Source organism: Rhopalosiphum maidis, chromosome 1, assembly GCF_003676215.2.
Source record: "Rhopalosiphum maidis isolate BTI-1 chromosome 1, ASM367621v3, whole genome shotgun sequence".
NCBI classification, from domain to species: Eukaryota; Metazoa; Arthropoda; class Insecta; order Hemiptera; family Aphididae; genus Rhopalosiphum; species Rhopalosiphum maidis.
Window position 1 is genome coordinate 60,087,535 of NC_040877.1, and position 14,537 is coordinate 60,102,071.

The 14,537-nt window shown below is 28.1% G+C and overlaps 1 protein-coding gene across 1 annotated transcript; it reads left to right on the forward strand.

Moving 5' to 3' along the window:
* The first annotated feature begins 1,509 nt into the window (after window positions 1–1,509).
* Window positions 1,510–11,886, forward strand: LOC113549579 (beta-1,4-N-acetylgalactosaminyltransferase bre-4-like). Its single transcript, XM_026950952.1, has 7 exons — window positions 1,510–2,093; window positions 3,692–3,760; window positions 3,868–4,093; window positions 4,683–4,921; window positions 5,923–6,143; window positions 8,335–8,457; window positions 11,349–11,886. Exons 1-7 carry the CDS (start codon window positions 1,953–1,955, stop codon window positions 11,644–11,646), a joined length of 1,317 nt encoding a protein of 438 aa, XP_026806753.1. The 5' UTR covers window positions 1,510–1,952; the 3' UTR covers window positions 11,647–11,886.
* The last annotated feature ends 2,651 nt before the right edge of the window (window positions 11,887–14,537 follow it).

The window sequence follows — 14,537 nt, forward strand, 5'->3', positions numbered from 1 at the left end:
TTTTACAGTGATATTCTATAACTAAATATATTATATTATAATGTAAAGATTTAAATTGTTTAATTAACTTAATAAGATGTTTTATACTTAATTATAATTTTTGAGTAATTAACCTATCTGTACCTTATAACTGTTTCTCAACATATTTATTTTTATTGTAATGTCCTTCTTCATAACACTTATATAAGCATATAATATATATTTTTTTAAATTATTCATGTTATAAATGTATCTCATTTGGATGAAATTGGTCAATATTTTATATGTTGTAAAAATGTTATTTGTCATCAAGTTCCTTTAAACCTAAATTAAATGTTTAATTATTGTTAACTTTCATGTTGTTTTAAAAACTTGTTTGTTATACAATTGTTTTTATTTATTACCAAAATATATGTTGTTTAATTTTAATAACATAATTTTTTTATTGTATTAAATAGATACCATTTTAACTAAAAAATAAATGTTCTGTTTCATTATTAATTTTAAGCTTATTACACTTAAATTTTTGATCCTCCCACCTCCTCACATTTAAAAAAGAAAATTTAAAAAGAAAAAATACCTTATAAAATATGTAAAAATATTTCTAATTTAATACGATACATTTATAACAGTGATATTTTCAGCATTGTCCACATAACTGCTTCAGAGTAGACTATAACAATAAAATAGGTACTTATAATATCTATTTTATTATATATATAAATTAACATACCTATTACGTATTTATAAACAGCTGTAAGTTGTGATAGTGTGATTATATTTTGAAAAATAATTTATATATTGTTTATTTGACGAGATTATTATTTTATATCTTATATACCTAATAAAATGCTATTTCCGTATTTTTATTGTACTACCATTAGGCATTAATTATAATTTGACGTGTATATTTATTACTGTAATTATTCTGTACGTATAATTCGGTTTTTTTAGTACCATTATGAAAAAAAAATAACTAATAATTTTATACCTACCTATAATAGCTATAATAATACAATTATGGTATTTTTATTTTTATTTTCATAAAGCAATAATAAACCATTAAATACAATTTATAGAAAGATTACCTAAATGTAAAAATTTTTCTAGCTTTTGATGTCTAATGATTTCTTAAGTATCCTATCGTATAAATTTCTCATTACATAGTACACACTAATAGAAATATTAAATTCCAAAAAGAAACGAAGAAGTCTTAGTATTAAGTGTTTTATTTTCAGTCAATTTTTTTTTTCAAGTAGGTATACCTACACAATAATAATATATATTTTCTTTTATACACTATGTTTAATAATTTTACACCTTTTAAGAACGTATCTATACAGTGCAAGATATCTAAATCTCGGGGTCTGGGGGGACGTGCCCCCTCCCTGGCCAACCCTTAATCTGGGTTCTGTACACGTCATTAAATATACGCGTGTGACGTGCTTGTGCGGCCCGGGAGTGGTGCCGGTCATATGGCTGAGAAAATCAATAAGCATGTGCGCGACCGCGTTGAACGGAATAGTTCTCCGTTTGCACGCTGCGGTGTAACAACCATTAAACGAATAAAGCTGCGGTCAGCTAGGTTAACTACCGACTAATGTCGCCGATGTTCTTTAGAACCGGCAAAACAAACCGTCTTACAGCGTAATGTCCCTATAACAGTAATAGTTTTCATGTGCCGCGAGTATTCGTCGCCGCACTGCAGTGCCCGTCGGCGGTGGTCGATTGACATTCGTACACGCGATATGACCGCGCGGCTACAGCTGCAGCTTTCGCGTCGTTGTCCCGGACAGAAACCGTCGACGAGATCATCAACGACGTTCATTCGAACAACATGCGAACCGTATTGTCGTTCCTATAATATTATCGTATTATAATACCACAAATATCGAGTTTCGCGTGTCCTTGTCAGTTGCCCGCAAAGGATTGCGTCCATGTCAGGCGAGCCATGAGGCTTATCATTTCATGTCATGGTGGTAGTGAGAGTACAGAAAGCCCGAGTATTTCGCTACACGCCGACCGCAAAGATCTGGGCATGGACAATCAAGGTGCTTCCGTTCGTTTTAGTGTTGCTCGTCGTTTTCGCCATGTGCTTCTTAGCTATAACTCGCGTGAGTACCTATTTTGTTTTTCTAATTGTTATTATTTACCTACACGTCGTTGACTCGGTCTACGGAAAGAGGTAATCGTAACGTATATTTGTTTACAAAAAAAAAAAAAAAATGTTCATAATTCATAAATTTGAACCAGTATAGCGAACAGGTTTTTTTTGTTGATAGGGTGGTCAAAATGGCTAAATTTACACATGTATTTCTATTACGTTTTAGAATCTCAGCGGAGCGATAAACATATTGGATTTATTTACAATGACACGTTTATTTGTACTGATTGAAATAGGCAGTAAAAATAATTCAAACTTCAACTTTAAGTGTTTATAGTAGAAAATTAGATTTGTTTGGTATTTTTTTTAGCAAAGGTGTTAAATATAAAAATAACCGGTATTTTAAAAAGAAATCACATAGACCCCCCCTCCAAAAAGAAACAATGGTTATAGGTACCATATTATATACTTGAAGGTTTCAATAAATATATTTATATTATATCAAAGATGTATTTAAGAATTTTGCGCCCTATAGGTAAAATAAATTTAGTTCTGTTTTATATCAAAATGCTACCAAAATTCAAAATTTACCGCCCGGAGTCCAAGCCTCCCTGTTTCCCCTAAATACATCTTTGTATATTACAATATTTTTTGGATATAACATTACTTAAAAAATACTTTGATTTTCTTAATATTTTTAAAATGGCTCTTTAATTTTTGTTAATAAAATGATTGTTTTTAAGTCAAAATTTATCAATTTAATCCAAGCTGATTTATCATAAATATTTTCTACAGCATTTTTAAGTTCAATTTTTTTATATATCTACTCAAGTTTTATATTATATTTATATTTATATAATAAATAATATATTTTGATACGTGAAAAATAACGATTTTAGTTAGGTTAATACCTATTAATTTATGTATATATAATATTGTATATATTATACTATATGATAATAAATTGCTATAAAAAATAAAATAAAAATAAAAAATGAAATTATTAATTATTCAGCACTTATTTTCGGTCTACATTTAAGTGTTTTGAACTCTATGAACATTAATATTATTAATTCCGAGTACCTTCAGTGTTCAATTAATATTTTTCAAAGTAAAAAACGTTTTAAATTATGACTACGTCATTAATGTACGGTACTTCCAGCTCAGACGCTAGTATATTATGTATTTATTTAAACGTAATATTATGTATGTATATAGCATATTTAATTTAAAATATCTTGAAACTAAACGACAAACTAAGATTTAATAAATTAAAAAGTTTGTAAAATATAACGATAAAATAAATAGTAAGAAAACTACATTGAAATAATATAGGTAATAATAGTAATATTAACAAGTAACAAAACATAGGTATAGTAGTAATAATAATAAATAATAACAAATTAAATAAAGAGTTATTGGTCAGCTTCATCATCCTATACTATAAGGATTGTTTTAAGATAACGTATAGAACAAATCGACAATTATATGTGAAATTTTATACACCTATTTTAAAGATTCGATATAATTTTTAGCATTTTTTCATTTTTGGATATCTTGTGTATCCTATTTACTTAAACAAAAATGTTAATTATATCAATTTTATAGGCTCCAGCTTTACAAAAACGAAATTCTTTGAAGGTCAACAGCTTACAAGTGGCAAAATTAAAACCAGATGTAAGTATGTTTTAGTAAATAAAATATTAATTATCTATTAATAGAATTTTTGAATCAAAACGTATTTAGTTTGCTAAAATAATATAATAATATGTTTTAAAAATTAGCCAGCTAGCAGTGCACAGAATAAAGATTTCCAGTTAGAACGTTTGTTGAAGTCTAAACCGCCAAGCCTTCATTTGTTCATCACTCAGTTAAAGAATGAAGCTAACGGATACTGTATGGGAAAATTAGCTGAATTGCACAGAAATGCGGAGAAGTCGAATATTATTTCAGAAAGACTAGAGCCATGTCGACCAAAACCATGGTGTCCAAAAATACCACCAGTGTTATGTAAGTATGATTGTGTCTGACTGTCTGCAATCCTAGAAATTAACAAGTTAAAAATTAAAATTTAGTTAAATAGATTAGTTAAGTAAGTAACTACCTAGCTAGTTACTTTTTGAAAAATAACTTATACTATATGTATATAATTTTGTACTATGCGGTTCTAAAGTTCTAATGATATAACCATTAATGACATCATATCGATGTACCAATCAATATATTGTGTATTTGTGTGTTTTTAGCGTTATTATATAACAACCATATACGCATCTCTTTATTTTATGTAATAGGTACCTAACTTTAACCATTCTTATTGAGTATTATTGTGTAATAATAATAATAAGTGAATTTCTTTGTAGTTCCTAAAAAATAATTTTGGTTATAAGAATTAATTATTATCTAATCCACTAATCCAGGAACGATTGAAAATATATATAATAAAATATATACCGAATACAGATATTTTAATATACGTGTCCTCAAGTGTATAATTTGACAAATGACAATTAATATTTCAACACACTTTTGACACGAGGAATGAACCAATTATTGAATAATATTTGTTTTATTTGAATTTATAAATATACAATTGTAGACGGTGCTGAGAAATTGGATAGTGTCGCCGTTAATATGACCGAAGAGGAAATCGTGGACGCAGTTGGATCAATGGGCGTCGGCGGTTCTTGGGCACCGGATGATTGTAAAGCTAGACACTCAGTGTGCATCATCATACCCTATAGGGACAGAAAAGATCATTTATGGACATTGTTGTACAGGCTCATTCCGGTGTTGAAAAGACAACAGTTGGATTTCAAAATATTTGTCGTCGAACAGGTATACGAAACAATTGATGCTATACGTAACTTGTATTAGTATATTGTATTTGGAGTATCTATATGGTATTATGAGAATAAAGTCTCAAGGAATTGCGTAACTATCTTATCTATTTATTATATTATAGCATTTGAAATTCAAGCTTTATTTCCACAGTAACTTATATATTAAATTACTAATTAGTATTTAGTAAGTAATCGAATATTTTATTTTTATCATTTTTTTTTATACTGTAGCGCATCACTGTATGAATATTATGTGATCGATAAATGTACAAAGGAATTAGAGACAGATTTTAATACAATCTCATAGAAATTTTCATTAAATAATTTCTATTTAGGCAACAAAAAAAAAGTTATTGTTGGGTATAAAATATAAATAAAAGTAAGAGTGAACTTTTGGAAAAATATTTATGTTTTTATACCTAACCTATTTTAATGCTTGTTTGCATATGATGCGATGTACAAAGGCCAGTGTGGTCATGTGCAAGGGGGGGGGTAAAGTTGGGGCTCAACCCCCATCATTGCTTTTTTGCATCTAGGTCATTAACATCTATTGGTTTTATCGAATTAAAAGAAGTTTATTTCTGCAAGACTCCCAAAGTATAATGTAAAATCGAAAAACTATAATTAATAAACACTTTTTATACAATTAAGAAATTAATATAAATACTATTCTTTTTTTATAGTGTTAATTTTTTTCATAACTCCCTCCATAAATAAATCTTGCGTACGGCTCTGGATACAGATATATGCTGTATCTAGATTTATTTGATTTATTATTCCATATTGGATTTCTCTTTCATCATCACGATGAGATATGTTTTCTGTCTTTTCACATACGTGAGATTAGTATAGTATTGCACTACCTTATCATTATTAAATATTATTTTTACTCTATAAACAAATAATAATGTCTTGTTAAAAAGTGTGGTAAATAGTAGTTATTTTAAATTATTCAATATTTTTATAACTGACATCACAAAACATTTGTCTATACAGGTCAGTAATGTAACGTTCAATAAAGGAGCAATTATGAATGCAGCTTTTTTGACGATTTACCGTACGTACGGCCTACGTGGTGAGGGTGATTGGCATAAAGGGTTATACGGCTGCTATGTCTTCCATGACGTGGATATGTTGCCAGAGGACGACAGAAACATGTACAGTTGTCCGGAATTTCCCAGACACCTTTCAGTGGCCGTCAATGAATTTAAATATCAGTAAGTATTTAATATAATATAGTATATACCTATAAAATATATTATTATCATATTGTGTATTTTTGTCATAAGATTACTTAAGAATTAAAATAATTATGCATAAGTATGTAGTGTAATAAATCAAAACACAATAATATAAAACATCAAAATAAATAAATTTGACAAATTGTAGTTGATATTAATAAAATCTTACAAACTAAATATTGGAAACGATAACTTAATATTATCATACTTATTTAAGATGTAACGCTTATCATTGAGAAATTGTAGTTCTTATGCTCGATTTTTTTTATTCCATTTTTAACTTGATGTACCAAATCTATACCGTACGTCTGTGCTCTGTTATCTGTTCAATATTACCCAATTATCATATTATTTTAGGTCATTATTGTATCTATTTAATTTTAATCATACCAACTAAAAATTTAAAAGTAAGTACATAGTATCTTTTATTTATTTATTACATTTCAAAACATTTCATTATAATATTAGGTAAATTTTATTACAAGTTCGGGATTATACAAATATATTACAATATTATTAAATTGAGAAAAGACGTGTTCAATAAGTTACTATATCATATAAAATATTGGATTAAACAATATATAACATAGAGTTTTTGCTAAGTGTTAAACATCGTCGTAAGAGACAAGAGTTATTAGTGCCATCCCGACTATGAGTACGTAGTCTTGTGGCAGCAGGGTTTGCTTTTTGTTTTTGAACCCAAGTCTGCAGTACCACTAGTACCGGAAGTACATGTCTTAAAATGTAGCTAAGTTTTGTTATTGTATGTAAGCACATAACATTTTATAATACGTCGTGTATTGCTAGTATAAGAGTGTAAGTTAATTTGTCGGAACGTTTATCGTAAACTATTACAAACTGTTTAATCTTATTTAAAATTCTAAACAAACGAAATAACTGGTGGAAGTATAGTTGATACACACGAGAAAACGTTTAGCATATAATAATTTAATTGTATAGGAATCATAGTCACTAAAACCAAATTATCGAAAACATACGAATCGTTTTTAGTGTTTTTACCGAATTATGAATCGAAAAATACGGCGCAAGTATAAAACTGTCATTCTGTCATTGATTTTATCTGTGTGCCAAAAATACTTTCCTACGTAATGTAAAACCTATCCTAAATTCTTGTTTTAGCTTTAATAAATATCCACGATTGGTTGGTTTCATAGTACACTTATATAAAATTATAAAAGGTCAGAGGATAAATACGAACGAATACGTATTATATACCTATAAATTATGGTCATAACGTCATCATCGGCCTAATTATTAGATTAACTATCTATGCACTGTTTGTTTGATGGTGATATGTCGTCGTGACGGGTATTATTAAAGTTGATAATGTGCATATGTGTTTATATAAGCTTTTATAACCACTCTAATTGGCGTCGGATATAGTATTAAGTGTATTGAAAGAGCCAATATAGGATTAACGCCCTTGCAGACTTTCAACATTGGCATATAAAATTACATTATTGAAGTATGTATGTTCGTAACCTTGCTGTTTAACAATAAATGTTACATAACCGTTAATCATAAAAAATAGGATTACTTCCGAATATAACTACGAGCACAGAGTATATAGATAGGTACTTCATGGTACGCCATAGTTTATACTTTATAATATATAATACAAGAATAATAGCAGGAAATGAATTTTTATGAGTTTAAAATTCTTAGCAAAGCGAACCGTAAAGAATAAACTTTTATCGGTTTCTAAATAATATTATTATTTTTATTTATTTTTTTGTAATGAACCATATTTTGGATAGGAGTTTTCAAAAAATAATGGCACGGGATATATTTTTATTATCGAGATTCTTTAAATTATAGTGAAAATCATTTTAGAATTGGTTTTGCAGTTTCCGAGTACACCGAAGGCTGAAAACCAACAAAATAAGCGCTTTATTTTTATAGTTTATATATAGACATATAGTGGAAGTAAATTCCTTTAATTAACACCATATATTATTTAAACGACTAAATAATATAATAGGAATAATATGCAATTCAATTTTTTATAATTTTTAGAAATTAACTGAAATATAGTCATATTTTAGACAATGGTCTTAAAAAGTAGATTAGCATATATATGTAGTATATCTTAGGTTATACCCGTTGTGTAATCATAATATATTTTTTTTTGTTAACAAACATAAAGATTACCTTACCACAAATTGGTGGGAGGAGTGTTCAACATAAGACCGGATCATTATTTACTCGTCAACGGGTACTCAAATCTATTTTGGGGTTGGGGTGGTGAAGATGACGATATGGGATATAGGTAAGCACTTTATATTATGTATTTATATTTATAGGTAAACATGTTTAGTATTGTATTATAATATGTCGTATGCTCATTATTAGTTAATGGCTCAACTATGAATTTTTTTGAGAGTGATGGTTGGTAAATTGGTAAATAATATCAGAATACCGTGTATTGATAATAATACAATATAACGTACAATATGTATTGTATATAATGTACAAAACCGATGGCGTGTACAATTATATTCAAACATTTAAGTTATGTATACGAATGCGAAATGATGTGTACACGCGTAGGACGTAGGTACTTTTATATATTTTTGATTAATATACATTATACGTCAATACTGCTCAAGCGAGAGCCGAGAGGGCTCTCTAATACCCTAAAGCCCATTCTAACTCGTACCATCGTAATAGGTCTAACCTACTTATATATACAGAGTGATTCAAAATTTATTTTATAGCCATTTTATCATAAAAATATAAAATATTTAAAGTAGAGAACAATTTTTAATACAAGAGTTTTTTATTTTAGAAATATTTAAGATGATAAGTAAGTTTCATATTTTTTTTTACAATATTTTAAATGTAGTTTTGGGAGTCAACTTAAGAAATTTAAATGGGAATCTAAACTTTTTTTGAAATTCTAATGTGAAGATTTTTTTTTGAAGTATTTTGGTACATAAAAATCGAAATTTGGATAGTAGTCTATGAGTTATAAGTGTTTGTAGTTTAGGTGAGCGGAGTATAGTAGACCAACATTTTGCAGAATATCTCCGTATCACTTCATTTCGGCTATAAAAACTTCAAATACTTATCTCATAAATCATTCCTATGAATTTCGATTTTTATGTAATCGAAATATTTCAAAAATAATTCTTCATATTAGGATTGCAAAAAAATATAAAAATTATTAATCATTTTAGATATTTAAAAATAAAAAAAAAGTGGCCAAGTGGGTATTGCTCTGCTGTATAGTAGAGATGGAAAGCAGGTCACTGGTCTCTATAATGGATGTGTTAAATTTGAATGCAATGACAGGTATCATTGTATACAAAAAACGATTCTGAACGGAGATGATTTGTCAGTCAATGATAATTAGTAAGATATATTATATTATTACCTATATTTAAATTGTAATATATCATTATTTTACATGGTTTCGAAAAAAATTTTCATTTCATACGCTCATAACATTTTTTCTATATTGACACTGGAATTTTTTTTTACAGTTACTTGAAGGAAAACTTATGGATAATCTTGTATTGGGTTATTGAACCTTAAGTATAAATCAAAAAAATTTTATGAGTTTTCAACTTCAAAATTCCTTGCAAATTTTCGCGATTTTGATATATTTCGTAAATTTATGAACTTTAAATGCTTATAAACAAAAATTGTGACTAACAATTTTTGATTTTTTTTTACTACGATAAGTACAACTTATAATAAGCCTTGTATTAAATTTTAAAGATTTTTTGAACAGCCAAATTTTTTTTATCGGCATTTCATGAAAAAAAACTTAGAAAAGTAGAAAATTTCAATTGTCTATAAGTAGCTTAAAAAAGGTCAAAATATTTTGAAAATTTAATTGTAAATAGATAACGCTAATATAAACATTTGGTGGAAATTTCAAGTATTTACAATGATTCGTTTATGAGTTACAGCAAAATCGATTTTGTCGAAAAGTGGTTATGCGTAAAAATTCCCGTTTTTCCGTTATTTTTTTAGGGTTTTCCCGATGTTTTTGAAAACTACTGGAAATTTTTTACTCTTGACCCTCAAAGTACCAACTAGATTCAATTTCCTTGGAAAGAGGGGCTGAGGTCAAAAATCAAAGCACTACTATTACTACTCCAAAACGTGACGACAGACACAAAAATAAAAAAAAAAACACATCATTGTAAAATCAATACATTCATCAGTCCGTTCCGAATCTAAAATGTTATAATGTAACTGTAACAAATTTTGAATCACCCTGTATAATATACGTATATAACGTGAGTAAGTACGTGACTACGTGAGGTATTCACAACAATTGCTGCTAAAACGCTGATACATAATACGTATACACTATACCTTTATAATGGTTTAACCTATTTCGAACTATTGTTGATATAATATAATTTATTTAAAAATAATTAAAATAAAAAAATATGGGTTGAGTTTCTAGTAAATATGTAAATGTTTCATGTTTTGGTTTATAATTGTCAGTTAAAGTCAATAATGTTTTTCGATTTTTTTCTTTTGATTACGCAACATTTTTAGGAGAACATTCTAATTTTTTAACGAGGAGTCTAAAAATGGAGTGAATCGAAATGTTATACTATAGAATTTTAAATATGTAAGATGTATGTTATCTTATAATTTTAATATTATTCTATAATATTACCTTTAAATGTTGCTATTGCTTGACGCGTTAAATTTTACGCGAATTAAAATTAAAATGTTTTTTTTTCAATTATACCTAAACATTGAACTTATGTATAATTATTCAAAATAGTGTGTTATATTTATAAGTATCATTTATCATTAAAATATATAAAAAATATAAATGTATACTCGTAAAAGAGTTGGCGATCACGCCATAAAAAAATATATGTGTATAGTAATAACACGATAAATCCTCAAACACGTTCATTTCCTTCTAAAATCAATTCTAAAAAAATGTCGTCAATAATAGAATAAATAGTACTAAGCGTGTTCGCGGGTGAATTATTCTGTATACATATATATAGTTAGGTATAATATACTGTGTCCGCGGACAACGACTGTTTGTTGCGATGCGTTTCCACTACATAAAGCAAACCATCACTTTCGTCGTGTTCCGCTCATCCCTTATGCCGTCCAAAAAACTACCAACTCGTAAAACCCAAACACTTACATATATGTCGTATATTTTCCACTCAGATTGGAACAGGTCGGCTTGCCGATCACCCGGCCGCCCGAGCGATTGGCTCGATACACGATGGTCAAGCACGTCAAACGTAAACCGCTCGCTCACGCCGTCCGGCTCAAGTTGGTGCACACCAGCCAAAAACGTTACAGGGCCGACGGGCTGAACACGCTCAAGTACGAAGTGTTCCGGGTGGACACCGAGAAGCTGTACACCCGGATACTGGTCGGAGTCGGTGACATGCCCGACTATGTCCGATCGTTCGAAGTCTCCCGGCGATCCACCGCGTCGCAGAACAAGAGGTGGAAATGATCGCGCTGCATAATGACTGCACTATCAATAATAATATATAATATATGCTGCAGTAGGTATGTTTGTTAATTGGATAGCCAGTAATCCTAGTTCGTGATGCAGTGCGACTATTTTATTGAAGTTTATTTTTTTAAACGACGTACCTATATTATCTCGGTAAAGTACAAGGAGGCTATTAGTCGTATATAAAATTGCATTAAAAAAAAAAAAAAAATTAATTGCACTCAAAAGATATTTGCACTACACACATCTTGCAGAATTGGGGTTACTGACTCCATTTGATTAACACACTTTATATGACCTATATTATATATGTCCTTATATGTGCTATTGTGCTATATATATTTTATATTCTTGTAATACTGTTATAGTGTATACCGTGCCGTATAATTATATTATACATAATATAGTTTGCAAGACCGTAACTGGGTGTGGGGTTCAGGTCCAGAATTTTTTTCTATATGTGGAATCATTTATCAGTAAATATTGGCTAATATACTGTATCAAGAATAATTTTATAATTTTGTTAAAATATTGAAAAAAAAATGTCGACCCCAACCTATTTGTTTTCAGTTCTGGTCTTGTTTATACGTATATGTATTGATATGATATATCGTTGAGTATTTTGATACTAGATAGTTATTATACAATATAGCAGGCCCTATCTTAAAGATTTTTTTTTTGTCCAAAGTATAATAAGATATATGTTAATGACTGAAACTCTGATGAGGGGGTAGTAGAGTCAGTAGATGTAATTTTAAGATCACCGAGCGTTTATTAATTTGATATTTTATGATCTAATATCACTGTCATATCATATATAGGATACGATTACGAGAATGTTAGAATTAAAAAGCTCAAAGTTATCTTCGCCCCCTCGGTCACGAAATGTCCAAACATTCTGCTATATTGCATAATTATTGAATTCGCATCATTTTTAATTCGTATTATTATAGTGGCGCAGTGTTATGAATCGAAAGACTACGTACATGTGATTATTATATCCTGATTTATTACAATAATTGGTAGTCAAGTCGCGGACTACACTTATTGTATTTCATACTTCCACTTTGATTTCTACTGTTTGTTAGATTAAGGCCTGTTACATATTATATATTATAGTTGTTTAATTATACTATTACTATCTATACACAATATTATATTTGGTATATTGTAGGTGAGTAGTATACCTTTAATTACTACCATACTTATCTAGCTATCTTAAAATACACATTGTTATGCTATTTAAGTGTGTACCCATGGAATGTAATGTTATATGTATATACTTAAACACTATACATATATTTATTGTTTATTTTTGTATATGGTTTTTGTACCTATTGAGACTCGTATATAAATATATTATACAAAAAATTGTATATACCTATCATCCATAATCTATATAATATTGTATAATATATATTATGTCATAGGCCATTTAAAAAAATTTACTTTTAAACCTCAGCCATTGCGACATTTGGAATTATATTTTGTTCTCCGTCTATTATATCGCCATATCGATTTAATTTTAGGCCTATTATTGCAAAGACGTTTTGGAAATAGTTTTTAATGCTTATTTTTTTAAAAGAAATTATTAATAAATGTGTCATTGTTAAATGATATTACTTAAGCTTATAGCATACTTAGTTATTATCAATTTAAATAAAAAAGAAAAACATGGTTATTATTTTTAAATAGTATTATACGTGTCACGTACGTACTGTAGTTATTAAATCACTACATTTTTGTTTATTCGAATATGTTGCTTTTGTATCGTAGGGAGGTTAGTAATAATAGTAATATTCCTATAACGGACTGTTCCATTGCAATAAGTGGTCTAGAATTTTTACGTCTTTTCCAGATGATATGCGATGTATATATTATTATAATACGCCTGTCGCCTACTATACATTATTATTATATATGGTTGATTAAATCGTCCTCCTATTATTATTATTATTAACTATTATAGTTTGTAAACCATTGTTGAATTAGCATATAAACAGAATATGTTTTTTTGAAATTATGTTATTTTTAATATATTATACCATGTTCTTAAAATATCGTGTATTTGTTATTTGTAAAAACATCGAAAACAAATCGAAAGCAGTATTAGAGAGTTTACTAAGAGTTGGATGGGTGTGTAAGAGAAAAAAGTATACCCCTTTGACAAAAAAAAAAAAAAAAATTAATAAAAATATAGTCATATGATAAAACAAAGCACAACTTTATTTACAAAACAAAAAATATGTATATTTTTTTTTTGAAGCAAAGAAATTAGTCAGTTACGTTAACAACATAATATATTGCAGTAGAATTTTAAATGATGAGTATATATATTCTAAAACTGATTAGCAGTAAATGTATCTACAAATAATACAATATTGGAATCGATTCTTTTTTTAATAGAGCCGCACAAAGCGAGTTGAATAGAGTTCTACTGTGCATTTTGTCAAGGAAGCATTATACAACTTGCAAATACGGGCAAGTTAATAAGAAAAATTAACATGATTTACTTAAGTCAAGTCAATATTAAAAACGTTAAGTCAGTAAAGTATAAACAATAGTTAATAAACAGTATATTAAGCTCTAAGAGGTTATTGTTAATGTCGTGAAAATTATTCACTTAACTCGTTAAAAAGAAGTTAATTATTACCTTATTTTAAATTACCATTTAAATTACTTATAATAATTGTATACCTAACTTTCTAAAATTCAAATAATAACTAATCCTTAAGTTCAAAAATTATTTTTCATTTCCTTTTTATTGTACACTAGCTGTAGTGATTTAGACAATTATACAACTTAGTCAATACAATTATTTAATCAAGAAATATTTGTTTATTTGTATTGGAAATTATTGTAAAAAGTGTGATTATAACAAAATAAGT